Raw genomic sequence first — 27,873 nt, 5'->3', positions numbered from 1 at the left:
GTGTTTGTCCAGCCATATTGAAAAGACAGCAATAAAATCACCTGATGTAGATAAATATCAACTTTCATTTTAAATATTATGCGTGGATTAAAAAGTATCTCAGTATATAACAAGAAAATCAAAACGGAAATGTGTTCGTCTCATGACATTTCTAATATACATCTACTTTCAATATATACAATTCAAAAACACAAAGTAATATTTCTCCTGAAATATTAATGAAAAGCAAAGTTCTTGAAAATTATTAAAACTTGGAACTGAAGAATTTAGTCATCCCATTTGTTTTTTGGTTTTTGGAGAAAGGGTTTCTCTGTGGCCTTGGAACCTATCATTTATTCTATATAACCTCTTATTTATATGGAGCTGTCTCAGCCATTTGTTGTAACCAATGACTTTTTAGAGTTACATTACATTTTAGCTGAAGATATTGGCAGTGTTTTCTCTAAATATATTTTCCTTCATCCTTGCAGTCATCAAATACTGATTACAAACGATTCAGCTGCATATGAAGTGGGGACCATTTCAAGTATACGAATGCATAACTCATGCTTTCAGTATCAGCTCTCAACATACAATTTCCTCTTTTCATTTCGGTCAAGAGGAGGGGCTGAAGTATGCAGAAGGGACACTTCTGCTTTTTATTTGGAGCTTCTGAGGAGATAAAGAGCTGGAAAGGACAACTTGTTCCTCATCTTCGATTCCCTTCACCTGCATCACCACCTGTCTGGGGAATAGGTAACAGCTACTCTGATTTCTTTAGATATCTCTTTCACAGGATCATACTTATCCTAGAGAAATGCTGTTCAGTTACAAATGGCAAGTATGACAATGACATAGATAAGAAAGACAATTCATCATATTAGAACTCTATTAAGTCTGCCGTGAAAATTGGCGTTAAGCTTCAAGAAAGGTATTTTCTATTACTGCGCTATTATTTTTGTTTTATGTAATAAAAAATAATGATCAGCAGAACTAATTTCTTTGTAATTAGTTCAAGTGGTTTACATAGTTTCTTCTGCACTTTGTAGACTTTTATAATAGGAAATAGTTTTATTTTTAGAGAATTAGGAAAATTGTAAATGAGTTTACAAAATTTCATCAATTAAAATATGTTAGAATTACTAAACATGAATAGAGTCCATCGACAACTTTTTAATATTACCTGTTTATTGATTGCCCCTTCAAATATTTTTAATGAAAACACAAGGTAAATTATAAGTACCTCTAATATAATAATTTGTATACTGATTGCTATCCTGAGAATGAATAATTTAATGAGTATTTATAATGCTTACTGACAAATTTTCTATCTTTCTATATTTTTTTAAGACAGAATATATCTCTACAGTTGTGGCTATTTGGAAATTTGGTACCTAGATGTTCTGGCTTTAGGGATCCTCCTGCCTCTGACTCTGAGTGATAGGACAAAATGCATGTACAACTGTAGAAAAAAATTTCTTTATATAGGGTCCTTGAGTAACATTATACACTATCCTGATTTTTGTGGACTGCTCATGTCCATGGAATCCTTTACAGTTAGGAATACATTTATTTTGGTTTTTACTCAAGAGACTTATTAATAACATCTGGAATCTGCAAATTTAACTTCCTATAATATTCTTTTCATATAATTCTTTGGACATTGTTTCAGGCATATACTTTGTAAATGTAAAAAAACAACAAGATCATTTTATATTCACATGTGTATCACAACTTTTACAAAAGCTTTAAATGCAAAGCGATTTGGTTTCAAGCAAGTTTTAAATATCTGATATATTAGTAATAGTTTTAAATTATGTCTGTTACTTGGGGTATCACCAGTTTTGTCAAGCATTTTTATGGCTGTGTTAGTACTCAATCCTTTATTTGGCAATTCAAATTCAAATTTCCCATACCTCCCAATAATCATTGATGTGACCACTAGTTTGTGGGAACAAAAGATCTTGGCTGGAGGCCCACTTCCCCATCAGCCTGGGAGCAGGCAGCTGTAAGACAGTGTTTACTAAAAACATGTTTACTGAAAACAATCCGGTATCCATAAGAAATGTTTTCCTGAGCAATAAGTTCCTGATAAGGGTTAGCCCACAGGAATACCCTGACCTCAACCTTTTCCAAAGACTAACCTCCTCTTCCTGACCCACCCACTGCCCCCTCTGTAGTCAGGGCACATAATAATCAGCCAGGGTAAGAATAAAGTGGAGCCTTCTTGAGGAGCCTTCTTGGGGAGCCTTCTTAAGGAGCCTTCTGGAAGCCACTGATGGGTCTCTGTGTTATGAATCCTGACACCCTACGCACATTCTCGGACACAGGCTGCGGAGCAGGCATGGCAATAGTTAAAAATGTTTTTCACATTTTGTGGAAACCAGCCACCATACACACACTTTACAGGATTCAGATCTTTGAAGGAGGTAATAAGCTTCTATCCTACCCCAGCATAAAATTCTTGACTGTTCTAAACTTGGACAATTTGATTTTTTCTTTACCTAGACATCATCCCAAAACAAGGTTTTAATTTAAACCTTCATCACTTCCTTTCAAGATGAATAATCAGGAGGTGACTTATTCAAACTCAAGAGTTTTTGAGACTTCTTCAGAGTCACAGAATCCAGCCAGTACTGAGGAGACTCAAGGTCGCAGAGAGGTTGGAGAAAAAGGTGAATGCTCTCCTCCTACACACTGTATATACCAGACATTGAAAGCTGGCCTAGCCTTTCTGCTGATTGCCAGGTGGTAATAGAGGACCGTGGAGGGAAGAATGATAACTTGAAAGCTTTTAAAAAACTAACCTTTGAGACTGGAAAAACTAATAATTTATTTTGCTTTGTGTTAGATTTTTATTGTTATTGTTTTTGTTGTTTTGTTTTGTTTTTTGAGTCAGGGTCTCAAATAGACAGGACTGTGCTGTGTAGCAAAGTGTGGCCCAGAATCTTTAATTCTTCTAGCTTAGTCTCTCAAGTTCTGGGAGTATAGGTGTGAGCCACTTTGCCTGCCTGGAATACATTTTTATGAATTTGAAAAACCATCAGCTTTCAGTTATTTTTATCAAAATATGGGTATAATGTGAAGTCCTTAGAAAGGATTAACTACAGTCTAAAGAAACACTGAGATTTTTCAAGAAATACAATCTTAAAGAAATGAAAAGTTCGTTTTAAAAGCAAAGTTCTTACTAAAACAAGTTATTCCATGTGTTTCATCAAATTTCAATGCCAGCCATCAGCAACAACAGGTCAGAAGGGAAGTGTAAAATTCTTTTCTCTCTATTTCTCTTGCCCTTCAAATGTAGTCACATGTAAATGCTAAACTGGACACTTTTACTACATTTGTGTGGTAATAATCAGAGGTGGGACCCTAGAACCTAAGACCTCAGATGCTCAAGGTTAGATATCTTATTTTTCTGAGAAAAACAGAATTGATGGACAAGAATAGATCTGACTTCTAGGAACTTTTAAAGGATGAACCCTTACAGAGTTCAGAATATTCATACTACCTTCCAGGTTCTAAAGGCATTGGTTGATATTTCCTTCCTCTTTGTTCTCAGTTGTGATCACTTGGTGCGTTGCTAATTCCCACCTGGAATTCCCTACCTGCATCTTGTTTATGCCTTCCGTAATTTGTAAGGTGAACTTTTGAAACTGTGTACACCTGGATGAGGCAGCTTGAACTTGTCATTCCAGTTGCCTATGAGGCTGAGTAAGAAAGACTGAGAGTTCAAGGCTGACTGGGCAAAAATTATCTAGTCAGAATGAACTGCTTCTGTACATAGGGTATAAACAGAATCATGTATGTCATCTAGAAATCTAAAACTCAAACTTTTCTTTTTGCAGTTTATTAGAATTTATTAATCATATAAAATAACTGGCTTCATTATGACCCTTGTATATGCATATAATTTACTGATCATTTTTAATTCATTACTATTATATCCTGTTCACCTTCCTTCTGTTACCTTTCCAGTATTTCCACACTCTACTTCTTTGATGTATTGTCTGTGTTGTTTACTCTCCATTTAATTGCTAGTTACATGTTTGCATGTATATATGTAATTTGTGATTCCATTTAGCATTGTTCACTCTCATGTGTTTTAACGCTGACCATTTGGTGTTAGATATTCACTTACAAGCTCATTCCTAGGAGAGATTTATTTTCTCTCTCAGCTGTCATCAGTTGCCTGCAGTTCTTTATCTAGGATTGGGGTCATGTGGAGATGTCCTGTGGCCATATCGGCATGTCCTCTGATATTATGGCTGGTCATGTCTTGCTTAGGCTATGATATTCTTGAGATTCTCTGCGTGTAGCTTCCTTTTCATGCAGATGACCTGAGTCTCAACTTTTTATGATCCTTTCATCCTCTCTTCTGAACTGTTCCCCAAACCTCAGCTGTAAGAGTAAGTCTGTATTCTAGAATTTTACTTAAGACATTAAAGTTATCATCATTTGTTTCATAAAATGCTCCAGTAATGGGTAGCAGTGGGCCATGAGATGGTTCTGGTGAGGGTTCTCTTACCTATTTTGATGTCTTTATGAATGTTTAATCTCTTTACATCTCATTGCAGTGGCTCTCGGGATCCTTTGCTTACTTTTGATGATGGCAATCTCAGTGTGGCTGATATACAGTGAGTAATTCAAATGCATTATTTGTCTAGGTAATACCAATAGACAGTAATTATGCCACAAAGATCATACTTTGTCCACTCTTTTGTCTGTCACCCGGTGACATTCTAGGTGGCCTGAAGTTTGTAAGTTTTTTGTTTTCCCCTGGACCCCTGAACCCTTGCATGTTAAGGTGACTCTGGGGCTGCCTTATTTTGTCTTAACTCATGATCATATTCCTTCCGATAACAGATGTGCTTGTGATATTCTGTTTTTGCAGTTCAGGTGATTATGAATCTGACATATACATGCTGTAAGGAATAGCTATACAGAACACATTATGCCATTTTGTGGATTTTTGCTCCAGGTCATATTGAGGGCAGGATTAAGTGAAAAGACTGAATCTGCACACAAAAGTTAGAAAGAAGTTCTGGAGCTTCAGTTTGTCTCTTAGTCGTGTGAGTTTCTGTTAATGACACCAGTAGTAATGGTAAAAAGATGATGTGTGATATGCAAAAACTGCCTTACTTTGCATCATGGCTGTACAGAAAAAATTAGAGTCTGAAAAACACATCAAATGTTCTGGAGAAATGAAAAAATTATAATTAAAGTGTTTATTCAACTTTAAATACCAACCACTGTTCTCCCCCCCACTTCCCTCCTTCTGCTACCCCCTCCCTCCCTCACCCAACTCCCCATCCACTCCTCAGAAATGGTAAGGCCTCCATTGGGGAGTCAACAAACTCTGGCATATCAAGTTGAGGCAGGAACAAGCCCCTACCTCCTGTATCTAGCCTGAGCATGGGAGTCTTCTATAGGAAATGGGCTCCAAAAACGTCAGTTCATGCTTTAGGGACATATTCTGGTCCATTTCCCGAGCTGCCATAGACTGCCCAAGTCACAGAATTGTCAGTCACATTCAGAGGACCCAGTTCTGTCCTATGTGGGTTCCCCAGCTGGGAGTCGAGAGTCAGTGAGCTCCCACTAGCTTGGTCTGCTCTCCCTGTGATTTCCCCATCAGGATCTTGACCTATTTGCTCATATAATCCCTCCTTCTTCAGTGCTTAGTGATATATCTCTGCATCTGCTTCTATCAGTTACTAGATGAAGATTCTACAATGACAAGTAGGGTGGTCATCAATATGATTACATGGGTAGCCCAGTTCAGGCACCCTCTACACTATTGCTTGGAGTCTTAGATGGGGTTATCCTTATGGACTTCTAGGGATTTCCCTAGCACCAGATTTCTCCCTAACTGCATAATGGCTCCCACTATCAAGATATCTCTTTCATTGTTCTCCCTTTCTGTCCCTCCTGCAACTCAACCATCCTGTTTTCTCATGTACTCCTCCCCACTCCCCTTCATAATCCTCATGCTCTAAATATACTCACGAGATTTTATCTATTTCTCATTCCCAGGAGCATTCATGATGTCTCTTTTAGGGTACTTCTTGTTTCCTAGCTTCTCAGGGATTGTGGATTATAGCCTGGTTATCATTTTCTTTACATCTAATATGCACTTATGCCTGAGACATACCATGTTTGTCTTTCTTGGTCTGGATTACCTCACTCAGGATGATATTTTTCTAGTTCTGTCCATTTGCCGGCAAATTTTAAGATTCCATTTTTAACCACTAAATAATACTCCATTGTGTAAATGTACTACATTCAAAAAATCCATTCTTGATTGAGGGGCATCTAGGTTGTTTCAAGTACTGGATATTATGAATAATACTGCTATGAATAGAGTTGAGCAAATATCCTTGTGTATGTTTGAGCATCTTTAGGTATATGCCCAAGAGTTAGGTATTGCTGGGTCTTGAGGTAGATTGATTACCAGTTTTCTGAGAAAACTCCATATTGCTTTCCAAAGTAGATGTATAAGTTTGCACTCCCACCAGCAATGGAGAAGTGTTCCCTTTACTCCCCATACTCTCCTTACTAAGTTGTCATCAGTGCTTTTGATAAAATACCTAGTTTCTTGAGTTATTTATATATTTTGGAAATCAGCTCTCTGTCAGATACGGGGTTGGTGAAAGTCTTTTTCAACTGTGTAGGCTGCCACTTTGTCTTATTCATTGTATATGTTGCCTTACAGAAGCTTCTCATTTTAGGAGGTCCCATTTATAATTATTGCTCTCAGTGTCTGTGCTACTGGTGTTATACTAGGAAGGGGTCTCAAGTGACAAGGATACTTCCCACTTTATATTTTATGAGATTTAGTGTAACTGGATTTATATTGAGGTCTTTGATATACTTGGATTTGGGTGGTGGTATATGGATTTGGTGGTACATATGGACCTATTTGCATTCTTATACATGTCAGCATCTAGTTATAGCAGTACCGTTTGTTGAACATGTTTTCTTTTTCCCATTGTACAATTTTGGCTTCTTTGTCAGAACAAATCATATGTTTGTAAATTTGTGGATCAATGTCAGGGTATTTGATTTGATTCCATTTATCTGTTCTTGTGCCAATACAAAGCTACTTTACTACAATAGCTCAATAGTATATTTTTGACAAATTTTTGACATTTTTATTTAAATTAAAAACAAGCTTGCTTGACATGTAAATTCCAGCTCTCTCTCCCTCCGCTCCTCCTCTACCTCCAACCAATTCTCCCAATCCCCCACCCCATTCGCTCTCTGCTCCCCAGGCAGGCTGAGGCCTTTCATGGAGAATCTTCAAAGTATATCATATCATCCCAGGCAGGTACTAGGCCCTCCCCCATGTGTCCAGGCTGAGAGAGCATCCCTCCATGTGGAATGGGCTCCCAAAGCCCATTTGTAGGTCAGGGATAAATAATGATCTACTATCAGAGGCCACATAGATTGCCAAGGCCTCCTTACTGACACCCAAGTTCTGAGGGCCTGGATCAGTCCCATGCTGGCCTCTCAGTCACCAGTCTGGGGCCCATGAGTTCATACTTGTTCAGGTCAGCTGCTTTTGTGTGTTTCACCAGCCTGGTCTTGACTCCTTTTCATCATCACTTCGGCCTCTCTGCAACTGAGTTCCAGGAGTTCAGTTCAGTGTTTAGCTGTGGGCGTCTGCCTCTGCTTCCATCAGGCACTAAATGAAGGCTCTAGGATGGAATATAAGGTAGACATCAATCTTATTATCAGGGGAGGGCATTTAAAGTAGCCTCTCCAATATTGCTTTGATTGCCAGTTGGTGTCATCCTTGTCTACCTCAGAAAATTTGACTAGTGCCAGGTCTCTCTTCAAACCTATAATGGCTCCCTCTATTATGGTATCTCTTATCCTGTTCTTCTCTGTTCATCCCCTGACTCAACCTTCCTGTTCCCTCATGTCCCCTTCTCCCGTCCTATTCTTCCCCTCTCTTTTTCCCAGTTACCTCTCTCCTCCTCCCATGCTCCCAATCCCCTCCAGTGATTCCCTCCCATTCCCCTCTCCAGTACCACTTATATCACTCTTAGGATCTTCCCTAATTCCCAGACTCTCTGGCCGTGGGATTGTAGCCTGCAATCTGCTGCTCCATGTCTAAAATCTATATATGAGTGAGTACATACCATGTTTGTCAGGATGGTTTTTTCTAGTGCCATCCATTTGCCTTTAAATTTCAAGGTTTCATTGATTTTTTTCTACTGAATAGTACTCCATTGTCCAAATGTACCATGTTTTCTCTATCCACTCTTCAGTTAAGGGGCATATAGGTTGCTTCTGGCTATTACAAACAATGCTGGTATGAATATAGTTCAGCATATGTCCTTGTGGTATGAATGTTCATCCTTTGGGTATATGCCTAAGAGTGGAATTGCTGGATCTTGTGGTAGATTGATTTCTATATTCCTGAGGAATCTCCATACTTATTTCCAAAGTGGCTGTATAACTTGACACTCCTACCAGCATTCAAGGAGTGTTCCCCTTTCTCCACATCCTCTCCAGCAGAAACTGTCATTGGTGTTTTTTATTTTAGGCATTCTGACAAGAATGAGACGGTATCTCAGAGTTGTTTTGATTTGCATTTCCCTGATGGCTAAGGATGTTGAGTACTTTCTTAAGTGTATATCAGCCATTTTAGATTCCTATACTGAGAATTCTCTATTTAGTTCTGCACCCCTCTTTTTAATTGGAGTATTTGGTGTTTTGGTGTCTAGCTTTGTGGCGCCCATGCCATAAGCAGCTCTAAAGTATGAGGAAAAGAAAGACCAGATTTCCATCTGTTTGTACTAAGAAGTGTCTTTATTTACCAAGTTCTAAGAGGTCTCTCTCTTGTAGGTGCGAGCAGTCTTATATATAGTCTTACAACACACTAGAAAAACCTCAGGTGGAACAGAGCATGTTTTCCTTGTGCTAGATGTTGATGTCAGTGTGGCAATGTGGGAGCAGTAAGCCAGGACTAGAAAACAGTATACACCTGTGGCTATCAGCTGAGAAACAACTTAGAGACCCTGTGGGGGCTAGGCCCCAGCATCTCCACCATTTTTATTTTTTTAAATTTTGTTTGAACTGTTTGCTACTCTATAGAATCTTTTATACAGATTTCTTTGGCTCTCAGGCCATGTTATAGGCTTTTGTTATTTTTCTCAGGGGCTTCATCCATACATACCCACTCCTTGTAAAAAGTTTTTAGATATGACTCACAAAATTGACCTTAACTCTGTGGCAATAACCATCCCTGTATAAATGCAAACAAGCATTTATAAACAATATTTGGGAATGTGAGTGTCATTCTTTTCAAACTACTTCTTGCTGCTAAGGGGCACTGTTCATACCATGGGGATCATGAAAAACTCAGAAACCTGTATACGTACTAATTTTCAGGGTCTGTAAGGATGCATCATATTAACTGTTACAGATGTTGAATCACTTGGGCCACTGCTTCTCCAGGTCTTGCTTCATCAAACCATACTAGTCTGGAAGGAACCCACAGCTTTTTATTTTCTGTGGAAACAAAAGCAGAATTTTTTCCCAAGTAACCTGTCCTTATATTTAAATTTAGAAGTCAAAGCTTTTTCAAAATATGTAAGTTGGATTATCTTACCTGCATTGATAATCAAAAGTCTTTTAGTAGTTTTTGTTTCTTTCTTAGCAATTAAACAGTTTAAAGACAACACAACAGTACACAGTATCCAGACTCTCTGTGTATTTTCCATTCCATATACTTTTACCTTTTGCTTTTCTTTCACTTAATACCAGTACCTCATTTACTAACTGTTACCAATTTTCACTTCACCTATTTTCAATCCATCCTCCAACCAAGGATAATCCCTCAGACAAAAGCCTTAAGATGTACTCAATCCACCCTCCATCTGAGTGCCATCTCTCAGGTTCCCCTTTCTTTCCTGACCTTGTGGGCAAAGACCTGGAAATTTAACCTGGTACCCCTAAGTTGGTACCCCTTTCCAATACACCCTCATAGCCTTACTTGCTGGCCAGCCTTTGAGGGCGATCTCTCAGTTCCCCTTTACTTTCCTGACCTCAATGGATCAGGCACAATGCTGGAGATTAATTTAATACACCTTCTCTTCAGAAGGTGATGTCTCAAGCAAAAGCCTGGGGATTTTACCATTAAATTTTACTGTTAGAAGAAGGCAAAGGACACAGTCAAAAAGACAAAAAGGAAGGCCACAGAATGGGAAAAGATATTCACTAACCCTACATCTGACAGAGGGCTAATCTCCAAAATTTACAAAGAACTCAAGAAACAAGTCTCCAAAACACCAAAGGATCCAAATAAAAGGTGGGGTACAGAACTAAATAGAGAATTCTCAGTAGAGGAGGCTAAAATGGCCAAGAGACATTTAAGAAAGTGCTCAACATCCTTAGCCATCAGGGAAATGCAAATCAAAACAACTCTGAGATACCATCTTACTCCTGTCAGAATGGCTAAAATCAAAAACACTGAAGACAATTTATGCTGGAGAGGATGTGGAGAGAAGGGAACACTCCTCCACTGCTGGTGGGAGTGCCGACTCATACAGCCTCTTTGGAAATCAGTATGGATATTCCTCAGGAAAATGGGAATTAATCTACCACTAGACCCAGCAATTCCACTCTTAGGCATATATCCAAATGAGGCAAATTCATACAACAAGGGCATCTGCTCCACTATGTTCATACCAGCATTATTTGTAATAGCCAGAACCTGGAAGCAACCTAGATGCGCCTCAACTGAAGAGTGGATAGAGAAAATGTGGTACATTTACACAATGGAGTATTACTCAGTAGAAAAAAAAAACAATGGAATCTTGAAATTCACAGGTAAATGGATAGCACTGGAAGAAACCATCCTGAGTGAAGTAACCCAGTCGCAAAAAGACAAACATGGTATGTACTCACTGTCTTCTGACAGATCAGGCACCAGAGTGACCTAGAGTGATCTAAAGGGATAACACCAATTGGCAAGCTAAGCAATAGTGGAGAGACCACCTCGAATGCCCATTCCTGATAATGAACTTGATGTCTATAACCATCCGGGAGCCTTCATCCTGTGACTGATGGAAGCAGAGGCAAACACACAATTAATCACTGAACTGAACCCAAGGAACCCAGTGACAGAGAGAGAGAGGAGTGATGAGCAAATTGGCAAAGAATGGGCTGGCAAAACCAGCAGAGACAGCTGATCTGAACAGGGGAGAGCTCTTGGACCCCAGACCGACAGTGGGGAGGCCAGCATGGGACTGATCTGGACACCCCAAATGTGAGTGTCAGCAAGAAGGCCTGGGCAACCTATGGGGCCCTGAGCTGTGGATCAGTGTCTATCCCTGGAATACAAGCAGTCATCATGTGCCTATAGCACAAAGAGAGATGCTGTCTCAGCCTGGACTCTAAGGGGAGTACCTGGACCCTACCCGGAGTGAAATGACAGACTCTAGATATCCCCTATGTGGAAGGATTTGGCAATAGGGTGGGAGAGTCGGGGAGGGGGGGGGGAAGGGGAGTGCTGGAGGAGGGAAGGGAGAGGGAACTGGGATTGACATGTAAAACAAGCTATTTAAAATTAAAATAAAAAATGATAAAAAAAGAAGTTGAGGTACCTGTTTTTAATTCTTTTCTTTCTTGAGTCTCTCCTCTCCTGAGTCTTCTTTCTTGCCTATCTTTCCCAGTCTTTTCATGTCTCTCTGGATCTATGTGGGACCTCCAATCGCCACGCCCACTGCACAGCCTGTGTTTGAGAATGTGGGGATGGTGTCAGGATTGATGACCCAGAGACCAGTTGGTGGTGAAAGAAGGCTTCTAGAAGGCTTCCAGAAAACTTCAAGAAGCCCCTCACTTTATTCTTACCCTGGCTGCTTATATGCCCTGATAGCAGATGCAGCGGTGGGGGGGGGGGGTCAGGAAGAGGCAGTTAGTCATTAGAAAGGTCAAGGTCAAGGTTTTCCCATGGGTGAGCCCTTCTGAAAACATCAGGAACTTATTGTTTAGGTAAACATGTTTTTACAGACACCAGATTGTTTTTTGGTAAACATGTTTTCTACCAGTTACAGCTGCCTGCTCCCAGGCTGATGGGGAAGTGGCCTCTGGCCAAGGTCTCTTGTTCCCACATAGCTTCTTAAGTTCTTGGTATATTTTGAAGATCAGCCCTCTGTCAGATATAGAGTTAGTGAATAATTTTTCCCAATCTGTGGGCTACCATTTTTGTCTTGTTGACTGTGTCCTTTGTCTTACAGTAGCTTCTCAGTTTCAGGAGGTCCCATTTATTAATTTCTGATCTCATTGTCTGTGCTACTGGTGTTATGTTCAGGAAGTAATCTCTTGTACCAATTCGTTCAAGGGTACTTTCCAATTTCTCTTCTAAGAGATTCAGTGTGGCTTGATTTATGTTGGGGTCTTTGATCCATTTGGACTTAATTTTTGTGCATGGTGATAGATATGGGTCTATCTGAAGTTTTCTACATGCCAGCTTCCAATTATGCCAGCACCAATTGTTGAAGATGATTTTCTCATTGTATAGTTTTAGTTTCTTTGTCAAAGATCAGGTGATCATAGGTTTGTGGGTTAATATCAGGGTCTTCAATTCGATTCCATTGGTCTACCTGTCTATTTTTGTGTCAATACCAAGCTGTTTTCAGGACTATAGCTCTATAATAGAGCTTGAGGTCAGGGATAGTGATGCCTTCTGCAGTTCCATTATTGTACAAGGTAGTTTTGGCTATCCTGGGTCGTTTGTTTTTCAAAAAAAAACGTTGAGAATTGTCCTTTCAAGGTCTGTGAATTATTGTTCTGGAATTTTGATAGGGATTTCATTGAATCAGTAGATTGCTTTTGGTAAGATTGCCATTTTTACTATGCTGATCCTACCTATCCAAGAGTACAGGAGATCTTTAATTTTCTGGTATCTTCTTTAATTTCTTTCTTTAAAGACTCAAAGTTCTTGTCATACTGAAAGACCCCAAGCGGGGGACTTTCACGGGAGGGAGACCCGAACCCAAGGAACACCAAGACCACGAGCTTGGATGCAAACAGCAAGAGGCTTTATTGATAATACACGGGTACCCGGGGCGTCTCAGTCTCGGGAACTGAGAGCCCCGAGCTGGGGACTCAGGGGTTCTTTTATAGCAAAAAGCGCAGTACAGAAGCGAGAAGCCTAGTTACGGGACCCTGATTGGGTAATTTAAATGAGGCTGGGGCTCAGAACGAGATTTATCTCATCTGGACAGAGAGGCAATTAAGGTTTCTCTCATCTGGACAGAGAGGCAATTAAGGTTTCTCTCATCTGGACAGAGAGGCAATTAAGGTTTCTCTCAGAACTCAATTCTCGGCCTTGGCCCTATCTGAAGAACAAAGGTTTCTGTGCCTGCCCAATCTTTCTGGGCTGGCTGTGCAGACCATAGACACCTGGGCCCCTATCTGGACAGAGATAGTAAAGACCTTGAGCTGAGCTTCCTTCTGATCAAAAAAATGACTATTCGGCTGAGCTGTGGGGGAAAGGAATTTTCCATAGGCCTCAGCCACCTGTGCTGGGCCGGGGTCTTTCAATACAGGTTTCTCACCTGTTTGGTTAGAGTTACCAAACATATTTTATGTTTTTTTTGGCTATTGTAAAGGGTGATGCTACTCTGATTTCTTTCTCAGCACATTTATTTTCTATATATAGTAGGGCTACTGATTTTTTATTCTTGTACCCTGCCACTTTGCTCAAAGTGTTTGTCAGCTGTAGGAGTTTCCTGGTAGAATTCTTGGATCACTTACATAGACTATCATGTCACCTGTAAGTATGAACATTTTTTCTTCCTTTCCAATTTGTATCCCCTTGATCTTTTGTTTTCTTATTGCTCTAGCAAGAAATTCAAGCACAATATTGAAGAGATATGGAAAGAGTGGACAACCTTGTCTCGTTCCTGATTTTAGAGGAATAACTTTGAGTTTCTCTCCATGTAGTTTGATGTTGGCTGCCGGTTTGTTGTATAGTGCCTTTATTATGTTTATGTATGTTCCTGTTATCCCTGATCTCTCCAAGACTTTTATCATGAAGGAGTGTTGTATTTTCTCAAATGCTTTTTCAGCATCTAGTGAGATAATCATGTGGTCTTTCTTTTTCATATTATTTATATGGTGGATTACAATGATATATTTTCATATGTTGAGCCATCCCTGCATCCCTGGGATGAAGCCTTTTTGATGTGTTCTTGGATTCGCTTTGCCAGTATTTTATTGAGTATTTTTGCATCAATGTTCATGAGTGAGATTGGTCTGTAGTTCCCTATCTTAGTTGTATCTTTGTGTGGTTTGGTTACTAAGGTAATTGTGGCTTTGTACAAAGAGTTTGGCAATGATCCTTCTGCTTCGATTGTTGAAACAATTTGAAGAGTATTCGTATTAGCTCTTCTGCCGCGCCCAATATGCAGACTGTATCTGAGAATGTGGCAAGGGTATTGGGATTGATGACACAGAGACCAGTCAGTTGCTTAAAGAAAACTTTATACTCCCCAAGAAGGCTCAAGAGAATTTCCCAAGAAATGCTTCCCTCCAGAAAAACTTCTGCCACACTTTTTTTTTCTCCCCCTGGCTGGTGGTTATATGTCCCTGACACCAGAGTCAGCAGCAGCAGCAGGGGGCAGGAAGAGGTGGCTAGCCATTGAAAAAATCAAAGTGAGGGTGTTCCAGTGAGTGAGCCCTTATTGGGAACTTATATCTCTGGTAAACATTTCTTAGGGCACTGGATTGTTTTCAGTAAACATGTTTTCAGTAAACATTGTCTCACAGCTGCCTGCTCCCAGGCTGATGGGGAAGTGGGCCTCTGGCCAAGGTCTGTTGTTACAACACTCTTCTTTGACTTTCTGATCAAATTCTGCACTGAAACCATCTGAGCCTGTGCTTTTTTTGTTTGGAATTCTTTTGATGGATGCTTCTATTTCTTTAGGGGTTATAGGTCTATTTAAACTGTTTATCTGCTCTTGATTTAATTTTTGGTAAGTGGTATCTATCCAGAAAATCATCTATGTCCTTTACATTTTCCAATTTTGTGGAGTACAGGTTTTCAAAATATAACCTGATGATTCTCTATTCATTTCTGATTTTGTTAATTTGCATGTTCTCTCTCTGCCTTTTTGTTAGGTTGGATAAAGGTTTGTCTATCTTGTTGATCTTCTCAAAGTACCAACTCTTTGTTTCCTTGATTCTTTGTATTGTTTTCTTTGTTTCTACTTTATTGATTTCAGCTCTCAGTTTGATTATTTCCTGGCATCTGCTCTTCCTGGGTGAGTTTGCTTCTTGCTGTTCTAGAGCTTTAAGGTGTCCTGTTAATTCTCTAGTTTGGTTATTCTCCAGTTTCTTCATGTGGGCACTCAGTGCTATGAATTTTCCTCTTAGAACTGTTTGCAGAGTATCCCATAGGTTTGGGTATGTTGTGCCCATTGAATTCTAGGAGGTCTTTCAATTCTTTCTTTCTTTCTTTCTTTCTTTCTTTCTTTCTTTCTTTCTTTCTTTCTTTCTCTCCTTCTTTCTTTCTTCCTTTACCCAGGAGTGATACGCCTGAGCATTGTTCCATTTCCAGGAGTCAATTTTAGATAAGGTTCCATGTGTCATTGAGAAGAAGGGATATTCTTTCATGTTTGGATGGAATGTTCTATAGATGTCTATTAATCCCAAATGGGTCATAATTTATGTTAGTTCCTTTGTTTCTTTGGTAAGATTCTGTCTGGTGGTCTTGTCCAGTGGTAAAAGGGAGGTTTAACTTGTGATTTGAGTTTAGTAATGTTTCTTTTACGAATGTGGGTGCCTTTTTTATTAGGGGCTTAGATGTTCAGAATTGAGACTTCATCCTGATGGATTTTTCCTGTGATGAATATGATATGTCCTTCTTCTGTTTTGATTAATTTTAGTTTGAAGTCTAATTTGTTAGATATTAGGATAATTACACCCACTTTCTTCTTAGGTCCATTTGATTGGAAAATCTTTTCTCAACCCTTAACTTGGAGGTAACGTCTGACTTTGAAGTTGAGATGCATTTCTTTTATGCAGCAGAATGATGGATTCTGTCTTTGAATCCATTCTGTTTGCCTGAGTCTTTTTATAGGTGAGTGAAGACCATTGATATTGAGGGATATTAATTACCATTGATTGTTGATTCTTGTTTGTTTTGGATTTGCTTTTGGTGGTGGTATTGTGTGTAAGTTTTTCCCCTATTTCTGGCCTTTGGTAAAGTGAGATTATCTATTGCCTATGTTATTGTGAGTGTAGTTAACTTCCTTGGGTTGGAGTATTCCACCCAGAACTTTCTGCAGGGCTCGATTTGTGGATATATATTTTGTAAATCTGTTTTTGCTATGGAATATTTTGTTTTCTCCATCTATAGTGATTGAAGGTTTTACTGGATATAATATTCTTGGCTGGAATCTGCGGTTTTTTAGTGTTTATAAAACATATATCCAGGACCTTCTGGCTTTCAGAGTTTCCATGGAGAAGTCAGGTGTAATTCTCATCTGTCTGCCTTTATGTGTTACTTGGTCCTTTCCCTTTGCTGCTGTTAGTATTCTTTCTTTTTTCTGTATGTTCTCTGTTTTGATTATTACGTGTGGGGAGATGTTCTATTTTTGGTAAAGTCTATTTGGTGTTTGGTAAGCTTCTTGTCCTTTCACAGGCATGTCCTTTTTCAGAGTTGAAAAGCTTTCTTCTATGATTTTTTTAAATGTTTTCTGCACCTTTGAGTTGGGCTTCTTCACATTCTTCTATACCTATTATTCTTAAGTTTGGTCTTTTCATGGTGTCCCATATTTCCTGGTGATTTTGTGTTAAAGATTTGTTGGATTCAAGATTTTCTTTGGTTGATGATTCCATTTCCTCTAGTCCATCTTTAGTGCCTGAGATTCTGTCTTCTTGTATTCTGTTTTCTATGCTTGCATCTGTAGAGCCTGATAATTTACTCAGCCTATTTCCAGTATTCTATCAGTTTGTGTTTTCCTTATTATCTCTATTTCAGTTTTCAGGTCTTGAACTGTTTGAATTGTTTCCTTCATCTGTTTGATTTTTTTCTTGGCTTTCCTTGCTTTCTTTAAGACATTGCTTGACTTCTTGCAGTTTTGGTTTGTTTTTCTTCCATTTCTTTAAGGGATTTTCTCATATCCTCTTTCAGGGCCTATATCATTTTCATGAGGTTGTTTTTAAGGTCATTCTCTTCTGCTTCATCTGCATTGTGATGTTCAAGTATTTCTCGTGTAGAGTCCCTGAACCCTGGTAGTGTCATATAAGTTTTTCTGTTGTTGGATGTGTTCTTATACTTTTGTCTTCCTACCTCTTCTTCCAGTGGGTATAGGTGGGGTCTCTCCCTCTTCTGGTGGGTATGGGCTCAAGGCTCTATCCTCCCTCCCTCTCTTCTGGAGGGTGGAAGGGCAAGCCCAGATTGGTGGCTGATGACTTTGCCTGTTTGTTCTGCCTCCAGGTCTCTCTGTGGGACTTGGTACATGGAAGGACATGGCAGCTGAGGATCATCAGACTCAAAGAGAGGGAAGTGGGCTAGAAGAGGCCCTGGAACTCACCTCTCTATTGTAGGATGGAGGGGCAGGACGGAGAATGGCGCCTAATGAAGTTGGCTGCTTTTTTCTCCCTCTAAGTCCCTCTGTGTGGTTCAGTGACAGGATGAGTCTGTTGACTAAATGTCAGGGTACTTGAAAAGGGGGAGATGGCCAAGAAGAGTCCCTGGGACTCACCTCTCTACCGGAGGGTGGAGAGGTAAGCCCAGAACAGTGACCAATGAGGTTGGCTGCCTCTATAGTATATCTTGAAGTCAAGGATAATGATACCCCCCCAGGTCCCGTTATTCTACAGGATTATTTGGTTATCCTGTTTTTTTTTCATATAAGTTGAGTATTGTCCTTTCATGGTCTGTAAAGAATTGTGTTGGTGTTTTGATGGGCATTGCATTGAACCTGTAGATTTCTTTTGGTAAAATTGCTCTTTTTACTATGTTGATTCTACCTATCCAAAAATATGGGAGATCTTTCCATTTGATAATATCTTCTTCTGGTTCTTTCTTCAGGTACTCAGCATTCTTGTCATAGAGGTCTTTCAAGTTACTTCAAGATATCTTATGTTGTTTGTGGCTCTTATAAGGGGTGATGTTTCACTGACTTTTTTCAGCCCATTCATCATTTGTGTATAGACAGACTGTTGATTTTTTTCTGATTTAATCTTGTATTTTGCCATATTGCTGAAGGTGTTTTTCAACTGTAGGAGTCCTGGTAGAATTTTTGGGGTCACTTATGTATACTATCCCATCCTTTTCAAATAGCAAATTTGGACTTCTTCATTTCTAATTTTTATCTCCCTGATCTCCTTTTGTTGTCATATTGCTTTAGCTAGAACTTTGAATTTTATATTGAATAGATTTGGAGAGAGTAAACAGCCTTGTCTTGTTCCTGATTTTAGTGGAATTGCTTTGTGTTTCTTTCAATTTAGTTTTATGTTGGATGTCAGCTTGCTGTATGTCACCTTTATTATGTTTAAGTCTGTTCCTTGTGTACCTTATCTCTCCAAGACCTTTAATATGAAGGGGTGTTGGATTTTGTTGAAGTTTTTTTCAACATCTAATGAGATGATCATGTTTTTTTTCTTTCAGTTTGTTTATATGGTGAATTACATTGACAGATTTTTTTGTACATTGAGCCATCATGCATCAGTGGGGTGAAGGCTACTTGATTATGGTGGGTGATTTTTTTATGTGTTCTTGGATTCAGTTTGCCAGTATTTTATTTAGTATTTTTACATCTATGTTCATGAAGAAGATTTTTCTGTAAATCTATTTCTTTGTTTTGTCTGTTTTTGTAATGTTTTTATTTAAGTTAGAAACATGAATGCTTCACATGTCAATCCCAGCTCTCTCTCCCATCCCACCTCCCTTGTCCCTCCACCAGTCCACCATCCCCCCACCCAATCTCCACATCATTTCCCAGGGAGGGTGATGTCCTTTTGGGGGGGATATCTAAAATTGTCATTTCATCCTGGGCAGGACCTAGGCCCTTCCCCATGTGACCAGGCTGAGAGAGCATCCCTCTATTTGGAATGGGTTCCCATAGATCATTCATAAACCATGGTAAACACTGATCTACTACCCAAGGCCCCAGTGATTTCTGTGACCTCCTCACTGAGACTACATTCACAGAGTCTGGATCAGTCCCCTGTTGGCCTCTCAGTCATCAGTCTGGGTTCAAGAGACCCCCCTTATCTGGTCAACTGTCTTTGTGGGTTTCACCATCATGGTCTTGACCCCTTTGCGCATCACTCCTCCATCTCTGTCACTAGGTTCCAGGAGCTCAGTTCAGTGTTTAGCTGTGTGTTACGAGAAGCTTTTCCTTTGCTAGCTGCTTTGGTTTATCCCCCCGCCAGCCGCCTGGGCTCTGCCGCTTTGTAGTCCCCAAATAATCACACAGGACGCTGTATTAATTATGAAGCTGTTGTCCTTGCTTGTTTCTTACTGGCTAGCTCTGACTTAAGTAATTACCCCATAATTGTTAATCTAAGTATGTCTCTTACCGGAGAGGTTTCCGGGCTTCCTACCCCAATGGCGTTACAGCTCAAACTCTCTTGTGTTTCTCCTTCCCAGAATCCTCCTGGACTCCTAGCCCCACCTATCTAGATTCCTATTGGCCAGCAGTAATTTATTGACATATACACAGGACTTCCCCAACATCTCCTTGGTTGTCAGGAGCGGGAATGAATTTCCACGCAAAATAACAAAAGATTTAAAGGAATTTTAGAAACAGAAGAACGGAGAGAAGCACAGAATTTTGGTAACAGCATTTTCTCAGGTGTGCTCTGTTTTGCTAGCAACAAGCCGAGATTCACGTGGCTCGCTTACCTGAGTTTTCCTGACTCGGCATAAAAAGAAAAAAAAAAAACAAAAAAAACAAGGTTGTTTTAAGAGACTCTGCTAATGATTAAAAGGTGTGTATGTACAGCTGGAAGTGGCAGCTTTTGCTGGAGGTCAGCATGGACTGAGGTGGTAAGCTGGAGTCACGCTTACGCCCACCATCTTGACGAAAAACCGGCAGTTTAAAACAGCTGCGGTTTTAACAGATAAGACACGTGGCCAGAAAAACATAAAGATTTACAGTAAAGTCAGACTTGGATGAACAAAACCTCTAAAGGTTTACAGTGTGTTTAAAAATATATGTGAGATTGAGAGAGAAAATATAATGGCAAAGTGGTAAATAAATACAAAAGCCGGCATTGTGGTGGCGCACGCCGGTAGGATTTCCTCCAGAGGCAGAGGCAGGCAGATTTCCAAAGAGAAATCCTGTCTCAGAGAAAAATAAATAAAAGTGAAAGAAATAAAGTAATAATAGATAAATAAATAAGCCACATAAAGATGGAAACTACACAGAGAGTCTGGATACTGTACACTATTGTGTTTTTCAGTTTTTTCATTGCTAAGGAAGGAACAGCTACTGAAGTACACTTGATTATAAATGCTGCTGTATTAATTCAACTTCTATCTTTTAAAAATGCCTTGACTTCAAAATTTAAGTATAAGGATATGTTACTTGGGAAAGGAGATTTTACTTATGTTTTCACAGTAAATGAAAAGCTGAGGATTCCTTCCAGGCTTCTGTGGTTTGACGAACCAAGACCCCCAGAAGCAGTGGACCAGATGTTCCAACAATTGAGACAGCTGAGATGATGGAGCTTTACTGACCCCAAAAATATGGACTTATACAGGTTTCTGAGTTTTGTCATGATCCCCATGGTATAAACAGCACCCCCTTCCAGCATGAAGCAGTTTGGAATGAGCGACGTCCTAATTCCCATCTTGTTTATAAACCTTTGTTTTCATTTAAATGGGGTTGTTTATAATTGGCTAATGATCACAGCCGATCTCTTGTTAATGGTAAAAAAGGGAATTATGGTATGGGTATTGTTTTTCATTTATTGATACAAATTCAAGGTCAATTTTGTGATATGTATATGTCTCCTCTTGATTAAATATTGTGCTTATACTGATCTTTTACAACGTAATGCATAATTGAATATAGACTATAGATAGTTACTTATAGTAGAATTTATAGTTAGGTAAGTTAGGTTTTCTAGATATACAGAAATATATTTGAGATAGATAGTCTTCAAACCTCTCAAAGACCTTCAGAAAATGGCATTTAAAATGGTTTAGGGGCAGCACCAATTACGTCTGAGATGGGCATCGAAGAAACTCGTTATGGAGTTTGCTTTCAACATGGCAAGATTAGCCATTTGGACAAGAAACTGCTCTTGCCTATACTGCTTGACTGTTGCTGTATAAACTGAACATGCAGGACCCACAGGAAAGTGACTGCTGAACTCAGTCTTACAGGGTTCCTGCTTCATGAAGAGTCTATGAGACTTTCTGCAGGACACAGAAAAATGACTGACAGACTGCTGATGCAGATGGACAGTTTGAAATTTCCCGCTTTGCTGAGAAGTGTTCCAGACACACTGTGGCCTATGGGCTGAATATGGATGCCCCAACGTTACAGAGGAACTTTGGATGACTGTCCAGGTGGCAAGATGTCTCTGTCATTTCTAGTGTTTATATATTATCCTTCTGTGGTCTTTGATGGAGTTGAAGACAGATAGTTATAATTATAATTTTCCTTAGTTATGATAAAAGATAAGCTACATATATAACTTTGGACTCACAAGTGTCGCACCTGCTGTGCAGCCTGCATCCGAGAATGTAGCGAGGTGGTCGGGATAGATGACACAGAGACCGGTCGGTTGCTTTAAGAAAACTTTATGCTTCCCAAGTCAGCTTAGGAGGAGATTCCAAGTCCGCTTAGGAGAGAGAAGTCTCAGGAGAAGTCTCCCTAAGAAAAAGGAGCTTCCCTTTTTAAGGACTTCTGCCATTCATCTACATACCATTCTTTCCTCCTGGCTGGTGGTCTAATCTCCGGCCCCAGAATCGGGGAGACACCACAGGGAAACAGGAAGAGGCATCTAGCCGTAGGGGGTGTGAAAGGCATGGTATTTCAGTGAGCAAGCCCTATCTGAGCCCTAAAGCACTGAATTGTTTTCAGTAAACATTACATAGATGCCTGCTCCCAGGCCGAAGGGGAAGTGGGTTTCTGCTCAAGGTCTGGTGTCCCCACAATTCACCCCTTTTTATTTTTAAATGAGGCACTCCTGTCTTAGGTCAAGTAGGGTCACCCTCCCTGGCCCGTCTTTGGGGGACCTTGAACCCCTGTTAGGTGGGAGTGGGTCTTCCCCACAGGTTGCCCGTCTTTAAAGTAGCCCCACCCTTAAAATCATTTGTAAGAAGGCTTTATGGCTATCGGGATTGCCATGGGCTAAGGCACTTTGAACTCAGCATGAAGCCAGAATGCCTACTGCCACTGTTACCATTCCTAGGACCCCCACTGACATAGCGCCTCTCTGTCACCTGCCCATTCCCCGATCTGGGCCTTAGCATTCTACCACCAGCCTTTCTTTGCTACAAGGGTGATTTATAGTTACAATTTGAAGGTCAAAACAGTGATAAAGTTTACAATCATTTTAAGATCTACTTAGGAAAGCATTAGAGAGTGCACTTGCACAGATACATTAGGTACAATCATTGATGTTACACATGTAGCATTATAAAAAATATGAACAAGAGGCTTGTTGCACTATTTACAGAGTACCAATTTGTTCCTGTGGTGATGTAGTCTGTCAATTTAATGTCAGTAGTATTAGCCGAACATGCAACCCGAGTCAAAGTCTTTTTGTCGCACCAGGACAAACCACATTTCTCCAGAAAAACACACTGTGATTCCAGAAACAAGAACTACCGAGTCTGATATTTCAAGTGACCATGTCCTGTTCAAATACTGAAAAAAGGCTTTTGCCACTCATCACAGTCCATACCAATGTCTAAATGTTAAATGGGTCCTTTTTCCCCCAAAGGGAAAAGCTGGCAAAATGAATTCTGTTGTTTTAAGGTGTATCAAAGGCTAGCTGCTAATCTTCCAGTTTTGTTGGCTTTGGGATGAAAACTCACGGGTCCAGGAGGTTGATGTAGCAAGCCTGATGAGAAACTGGAAATCTCGAACTGACTGTTTTATTTCTTTCTCCGGCTGTAGATTTGATGACATCAAGGGTCAGGAACACTGATTTAGGAGATCTCGAACTGGCTTGAGCAGGCTCCCACGGTCTCAGGTCCAGTTTTCTCTGCTCCATGCATCTCACCAGATGTTGTGACCGCTACTGAAGCTTTATTCTTTTCTTGTAAGAAAACACAAACATGCCCTCGACCCCAAATTAGGGTCTTCTCTACTGTCTAGTGTATGGATGTTTCCATTTGGCCTGAGTAATAATTATTTAACTTTCATTATGTCAGAATCTGTCTGAAGCAGATTCCTCACTGGCATTTACATTTTAAAAATTTTTAAATGAGGAGTGGATTATTTAATGAATCATGTGGGGACTGGGGACATTACTCCCCCTTTTATTTTTAAATTTTGTTTGAACTGTTGAAGTTGGACCATAACAGTAGAAGGATTTGTCTACCCTCCTTAGTCAACTATCTAGGTGAATTGGGATCACTATTTAAAGTATTAGTAGATGTCCTTTAAAAGGGACATAACCATTAAGTACCTCTGAGAATCATTTAAGGATTGTAAACTATACTATGTCCCAAATAGTCCTTTTTTTTTTTTCTAACCTGTAGCTCTCACTAGCTGATAAGGCCTCATTTGCATCTGAGCTGACAAGGCCTAATTTGCATCTGCACAGACACCTTTGGGGGTGGGGGCCTGCCAAAGCGGCAGGACAGTTCCCTGAAAAAAACTCTCTTTCTCTCTCTCTCTCTCTCTCTCTCTGACTGGCTCTGAGGGCTTAACTTGAATTTTTTTGTTAAAATATTAACCGACTGACTGGATGTTTCTTTTGGCTATATCTAAATCGATTTAGGTAGTTTTTAACTGTTTGAAGGGATTTAAGTATCCCTTTAATCATATCCAAGGCAATTAGAACAGTTGCTTTTGTCAACATTCACGCATTTACATTTCACACTTCATACATACTGACGTGGCCACGTCCATACACACAGACCATGCATACATATCTCTCCTTGCCTAGGTTATGATTAGTTTGTTGAACTGAAACTTCTTTAACAGAACAACTCCAGTCAATCTTTTAATTAAAACTAAAGGTTGAAAAAGTCCTGTATGTCCCTCGTCATTTCTTCATTAGAGAAGTTTTGAGCTACACTCAGGGGCTACAGCCATACCCACTCCTTGTAATTCTGTAGATGCAAAGTGGAAAGGCCAGGCTTTTGCCAAAAGTTTTTAGAGATGACTCACAAAATTCAATAACCTACCCCATATAAATGTAACCAAACATTTTTATTTTATATACCTTTGCCTTTTTCTTTACTGAATGCTAATACCTCATTTATTAACTGTTACCAATTTTTTTAAATTTACCCATCTTTAATCTATCCTCCCATTGAGGATGATCCTCCAATCTACCCTCCAACTGAGGGCAACTTCTTATCTTAGGTTCCCTTTCATTTTTGACCTTTGTTAGGTGAGGGCCTAGACATTTAATCCAATCCACCCTTTAACTGAGGGTGATCTCTTAGGTTCCTTTTTTTCCTGACCTTTGTCAGGCAAGGGCCTATACAATTAATCCAATCCACCCTTCAACTGAGGGTGATCTCTTAGGTTCCCTTTCTTTCCTGACCTTTGTCAGGCAAGGTCCTAAACATTTAATCTGGTACCCCTGGCTTGGTACCCCCTTTTTAATACATACTTATAGCCTTACTTGTTGGCTATCCTTTTAGATCTCTGAGTTTTCCTTTACTTTCCTGACCTTAGTGGAACAGGTGAAACACTGGCCTTATTTATTAACTTCACCAATTTTTTAAATTTATCTATCTTTAATCCATCCTCCCATTGAGGATGATTTTCCAATCCACCCTCCAACTGAGGGCAACTTCTTAGGTTTCACTTTTCTTTTTTGACCTTTGTTAGGCAAAGGCCTAGACATTTAATTTGGTACCCCTAGCTTGGTACCCCCTTTTTAATACATCCTTACTTATAGCCTTACTTGTTGGCCAGTCTTTTAAATCTCTCAGTTTTTCTTTACTTTCCTGACCTCAGTGGATCAGGTGAAAGACTGGAGATTTTTCTTATTTTACCCTCTTTTTTTTTTTTTTTTTTTTTTGACTGGGTTTCTCTCTATCCTTTTGGAGGCTGTCCTGGAACTTGCTCTATATACAAGGATGGCCTCCATCCTACCTACCTCTGTCTCTCAAGTGTTGGGATTAAAGGCACATGCCACCAACACCTGACTCTAAAGATCATAGCGAACATCTTTCCAATCTGGGACATTTAAGCCTCCCTCAGTAATGAACCATGGACTGGCACGTTCAATCCATTTTAAAAAGCCTTCCAAGGTTTTAGGCTTTACTGTAGTCCCATGTCCTTCAAGTAACTTTTTAACTTGATACTGTAATTTAAGCTTCCCAGAACTATTCCCCATGGTTTCTTAACCCCGTCCACTTACCTCGCTTTCACGATCTTGGTAGGACCTCCAATTGTCGCACCTGCTGTGCAGCCTGCATCCGAGAATGTAGCGAGGTGGTCGGGATAGATGACACAGAGACCGGTCGGTTGCTTTAAGAAAACTTTATGCTTCCCAAGTCAGCTTAGGAGGAGATTCCAAGTCCGCTTAGGAGAGAGAAGTCTCAGGAGAAGTCTCCCTAAGAAAAAGGAGCTTCCCTTTTTAAGGACTTCTGCCATTCATCTACATACCATTCTTTCCTCCTGGCTGGTGGTCTAATCTCCGGCTCCACAATCGGGGAGACACCACAGGGAAACAGGAAGAGGCATCTAGCCGTAGGGGGTGTGAAAGGCATGGTATTTCAGTGAGCAAGCCCTATCTGAGCCCTAAAGCACTGAATTGTTTTCAGTAAACATTACATAGATGCCTGCTCCCAGGCCAAAGGGGAAGTGGGTTTCTGCTCAAGGTCTGGTGTCCCCACACACTAGGATGGGATCGATGATATTTTCTTTAAATCTTGCTAAAATATTGTAACTATGTTCTTATTTGATAACTGTTCTGTTATATATAATTTGACTATGTTAAAGTTAAGACCTTTCTTTTTGTTTAAACAGAAAAGAGGAAATGATAGGGGAAGTCCTGTACATTTGTTAATAAAGCACTGTTGGCCAATAGGAATCTAGATGAGTGGGACTAGGAGTCCAGGAGGATTCTGGGAAGGAGAAACACAGGAGAGTTCGAGATGTAACGCCATTGGGGTAGGAAGCCCGGAAACCTCTCCGGTAAGAGACATACTTAGATTAACAATTATGGGGTAATTACTTAAGTCAGAGCTAGCCAGTAAGAAACAAGCAAGGACAACAGCTTCATAATTAATACAGCATCTTGTGTGTTTATTTGGGGACTACAAAGCAGCAGAGCCCAGGCAACTGGCGGGGATAAACCGAAGCGGCTAGCAAAGAAAAAGCTTCTCTTTACAGCTGTGTGTTGTTTGGGTGTTACTGTGTGACCATAGCCTCTAGAAAGTGTTTGGCATTGTTCCTTCTGTTTTTATAATGTGAAACAATTTGAGGAGTATTGGTCTCATTTCTTCCTTGAAATTCTGGTAGTATTCTGTGATAAAACCATCTAGCCCAGGGCTTTTTTTTATTGGAAGACTTTAAATGACTGCTTCTATTTCCTTGGGGGATATAGGTCTGTTTATGTTTTTTATCTGATCTTGATTTAATTTTCATAAAATTGTACTTATCCAGAAAATTTTCCATTTCTTTTATGTTTTCCAGTTTTTGGAGTACAGGTTTTTGATGTATGACCTGATGATTCTCTAGATTACCTCGGTGTCTGTTGTTATGCCCTTCTTTTCATTTCTGATTTTGTTAATTTGGATATTCTCTCTCTGTATTTTGGGTAGTTTTGATAAAGTTTGTCCAACTTATTGATTTTTACAAAGAACTAACTCTGTTTCAATGCTTCTTTGTATTGTTCTATTTGTTTCTATTTTATTAATTTCAGTCCTCAGTTTGAATTTTTTCCTGTTATCTACTCCTCCTGGGTGAGTTAGCTTCTTTACTATTTCATTTCTCATTTTGTTAATTTGCATGTTCACATTCTGCTGATTGCTAAGTTTGGACAAAAGTTTGTCTATCTTTTTGATTTTCTCAAAGAACCAACTCTTCATTGCATTGATTCTTTGTATTGTTTTCCTAGGTTCCACGTCATTGATTTCAGCCCTCAATATGATTATTTCCTGGTGTCTACTCCTCCTAGGGGAGTGTGCTTCTTTGTGTTCTAGAGCTTTCAGCTGTGCTGTTAATGCTCTAGTATAAATACTCTCCAGTTTCTTCATGGGGACACTTAGTGCTATAAACTTCCCCCGTAGCACTGCTTTCAAAGTGTCCCATAGGTTTGGGTATGTTGTGTCTTCATTCTCATTGAGTTCTAGGAAGTCTTTTATTTCTTTTTTTTTCTTCTTTGACCCAGAATGGTGCAGTTGTGCATTATTCAATTTCCATGAGTTTGTAGGTTTTCTGCAATTTGTGTTGTTGTTGAATTCTAATTATAAAGCATGGGTGGTCTGATAAGATGCAAGGAGTTATTCCAAGTTTTTTGTAGCTGCTGAGGTTTGATATGTTGCTAAGTATGTGGTTAATTTTTGAGAAGGTTCCATGTGGTGGTGTGAAGAAGGTATATTCTTTTTTATGTTGACGAAATGTTTTATAGATGTCTGTTAATCCCAGTTGGGTCATTACTTCTATTAGACCCTTTGCTTCTTTGTTGAGTTTCTGTCTGGTATTCCTGTCTAGTGGTGAGAGTGGTGTGTTGAAATCTCCCACTATAAGTGTGTGTGGCTTTATATGTGATTTAAGT

General features: G+C 39.7%; 1 protein-coding gene across 1 annotated transcript in view; it reads left to right on the top strand.

The window, feature by feature from the left end:
• Positions 1–612: 612 nt before the first annotated feature.
• Positions 613–27,873, top strand: part of LOC106022638 (killer cell lectin-like receptor 2) — a 52,364-nt gene continuing 25,103 nt past the window's right edge. Inside the window, exons 1-3 of the mRNA XM_040743737.1 lie at positions 613–735; positions 2,488–2,654; positions 4,554–4,613. Coding sequence (XP_040599671.1) covers positions 2,540–2,654; positions 4,554–4,613 — 175 coding nt within the window. The 5' untranslated portion in view covers positions 613–735; positions 2,488–2,539. The remainder of the gene's footprint in view (positions 736–2,487; positions 2,655–4,553; positions 4,614–27,873) is intronic.

This window comes from Mesocricetus auratus, unplaced genomic scaffold (assembly GCF_017639785.1).
Source record: "Mesocricetus auratus isolate SY011 unplaced genomic scaffold, BCM_Maur_2.0 Super-Scaffold_100001, whole genome shotgun sequence".
Taxonomy (NCBI): Eukaryota; Metazoa; Chordata; class Mammalia; order Rodentia; family Cricetidae; genus Mesocricetus; species Mesocricetus auratus.
The sequence above is the reverse complement of the archived record's forward strand: the minus strand, read 5'-3'. Positions and strand labels throughout refer to the sequence as shown.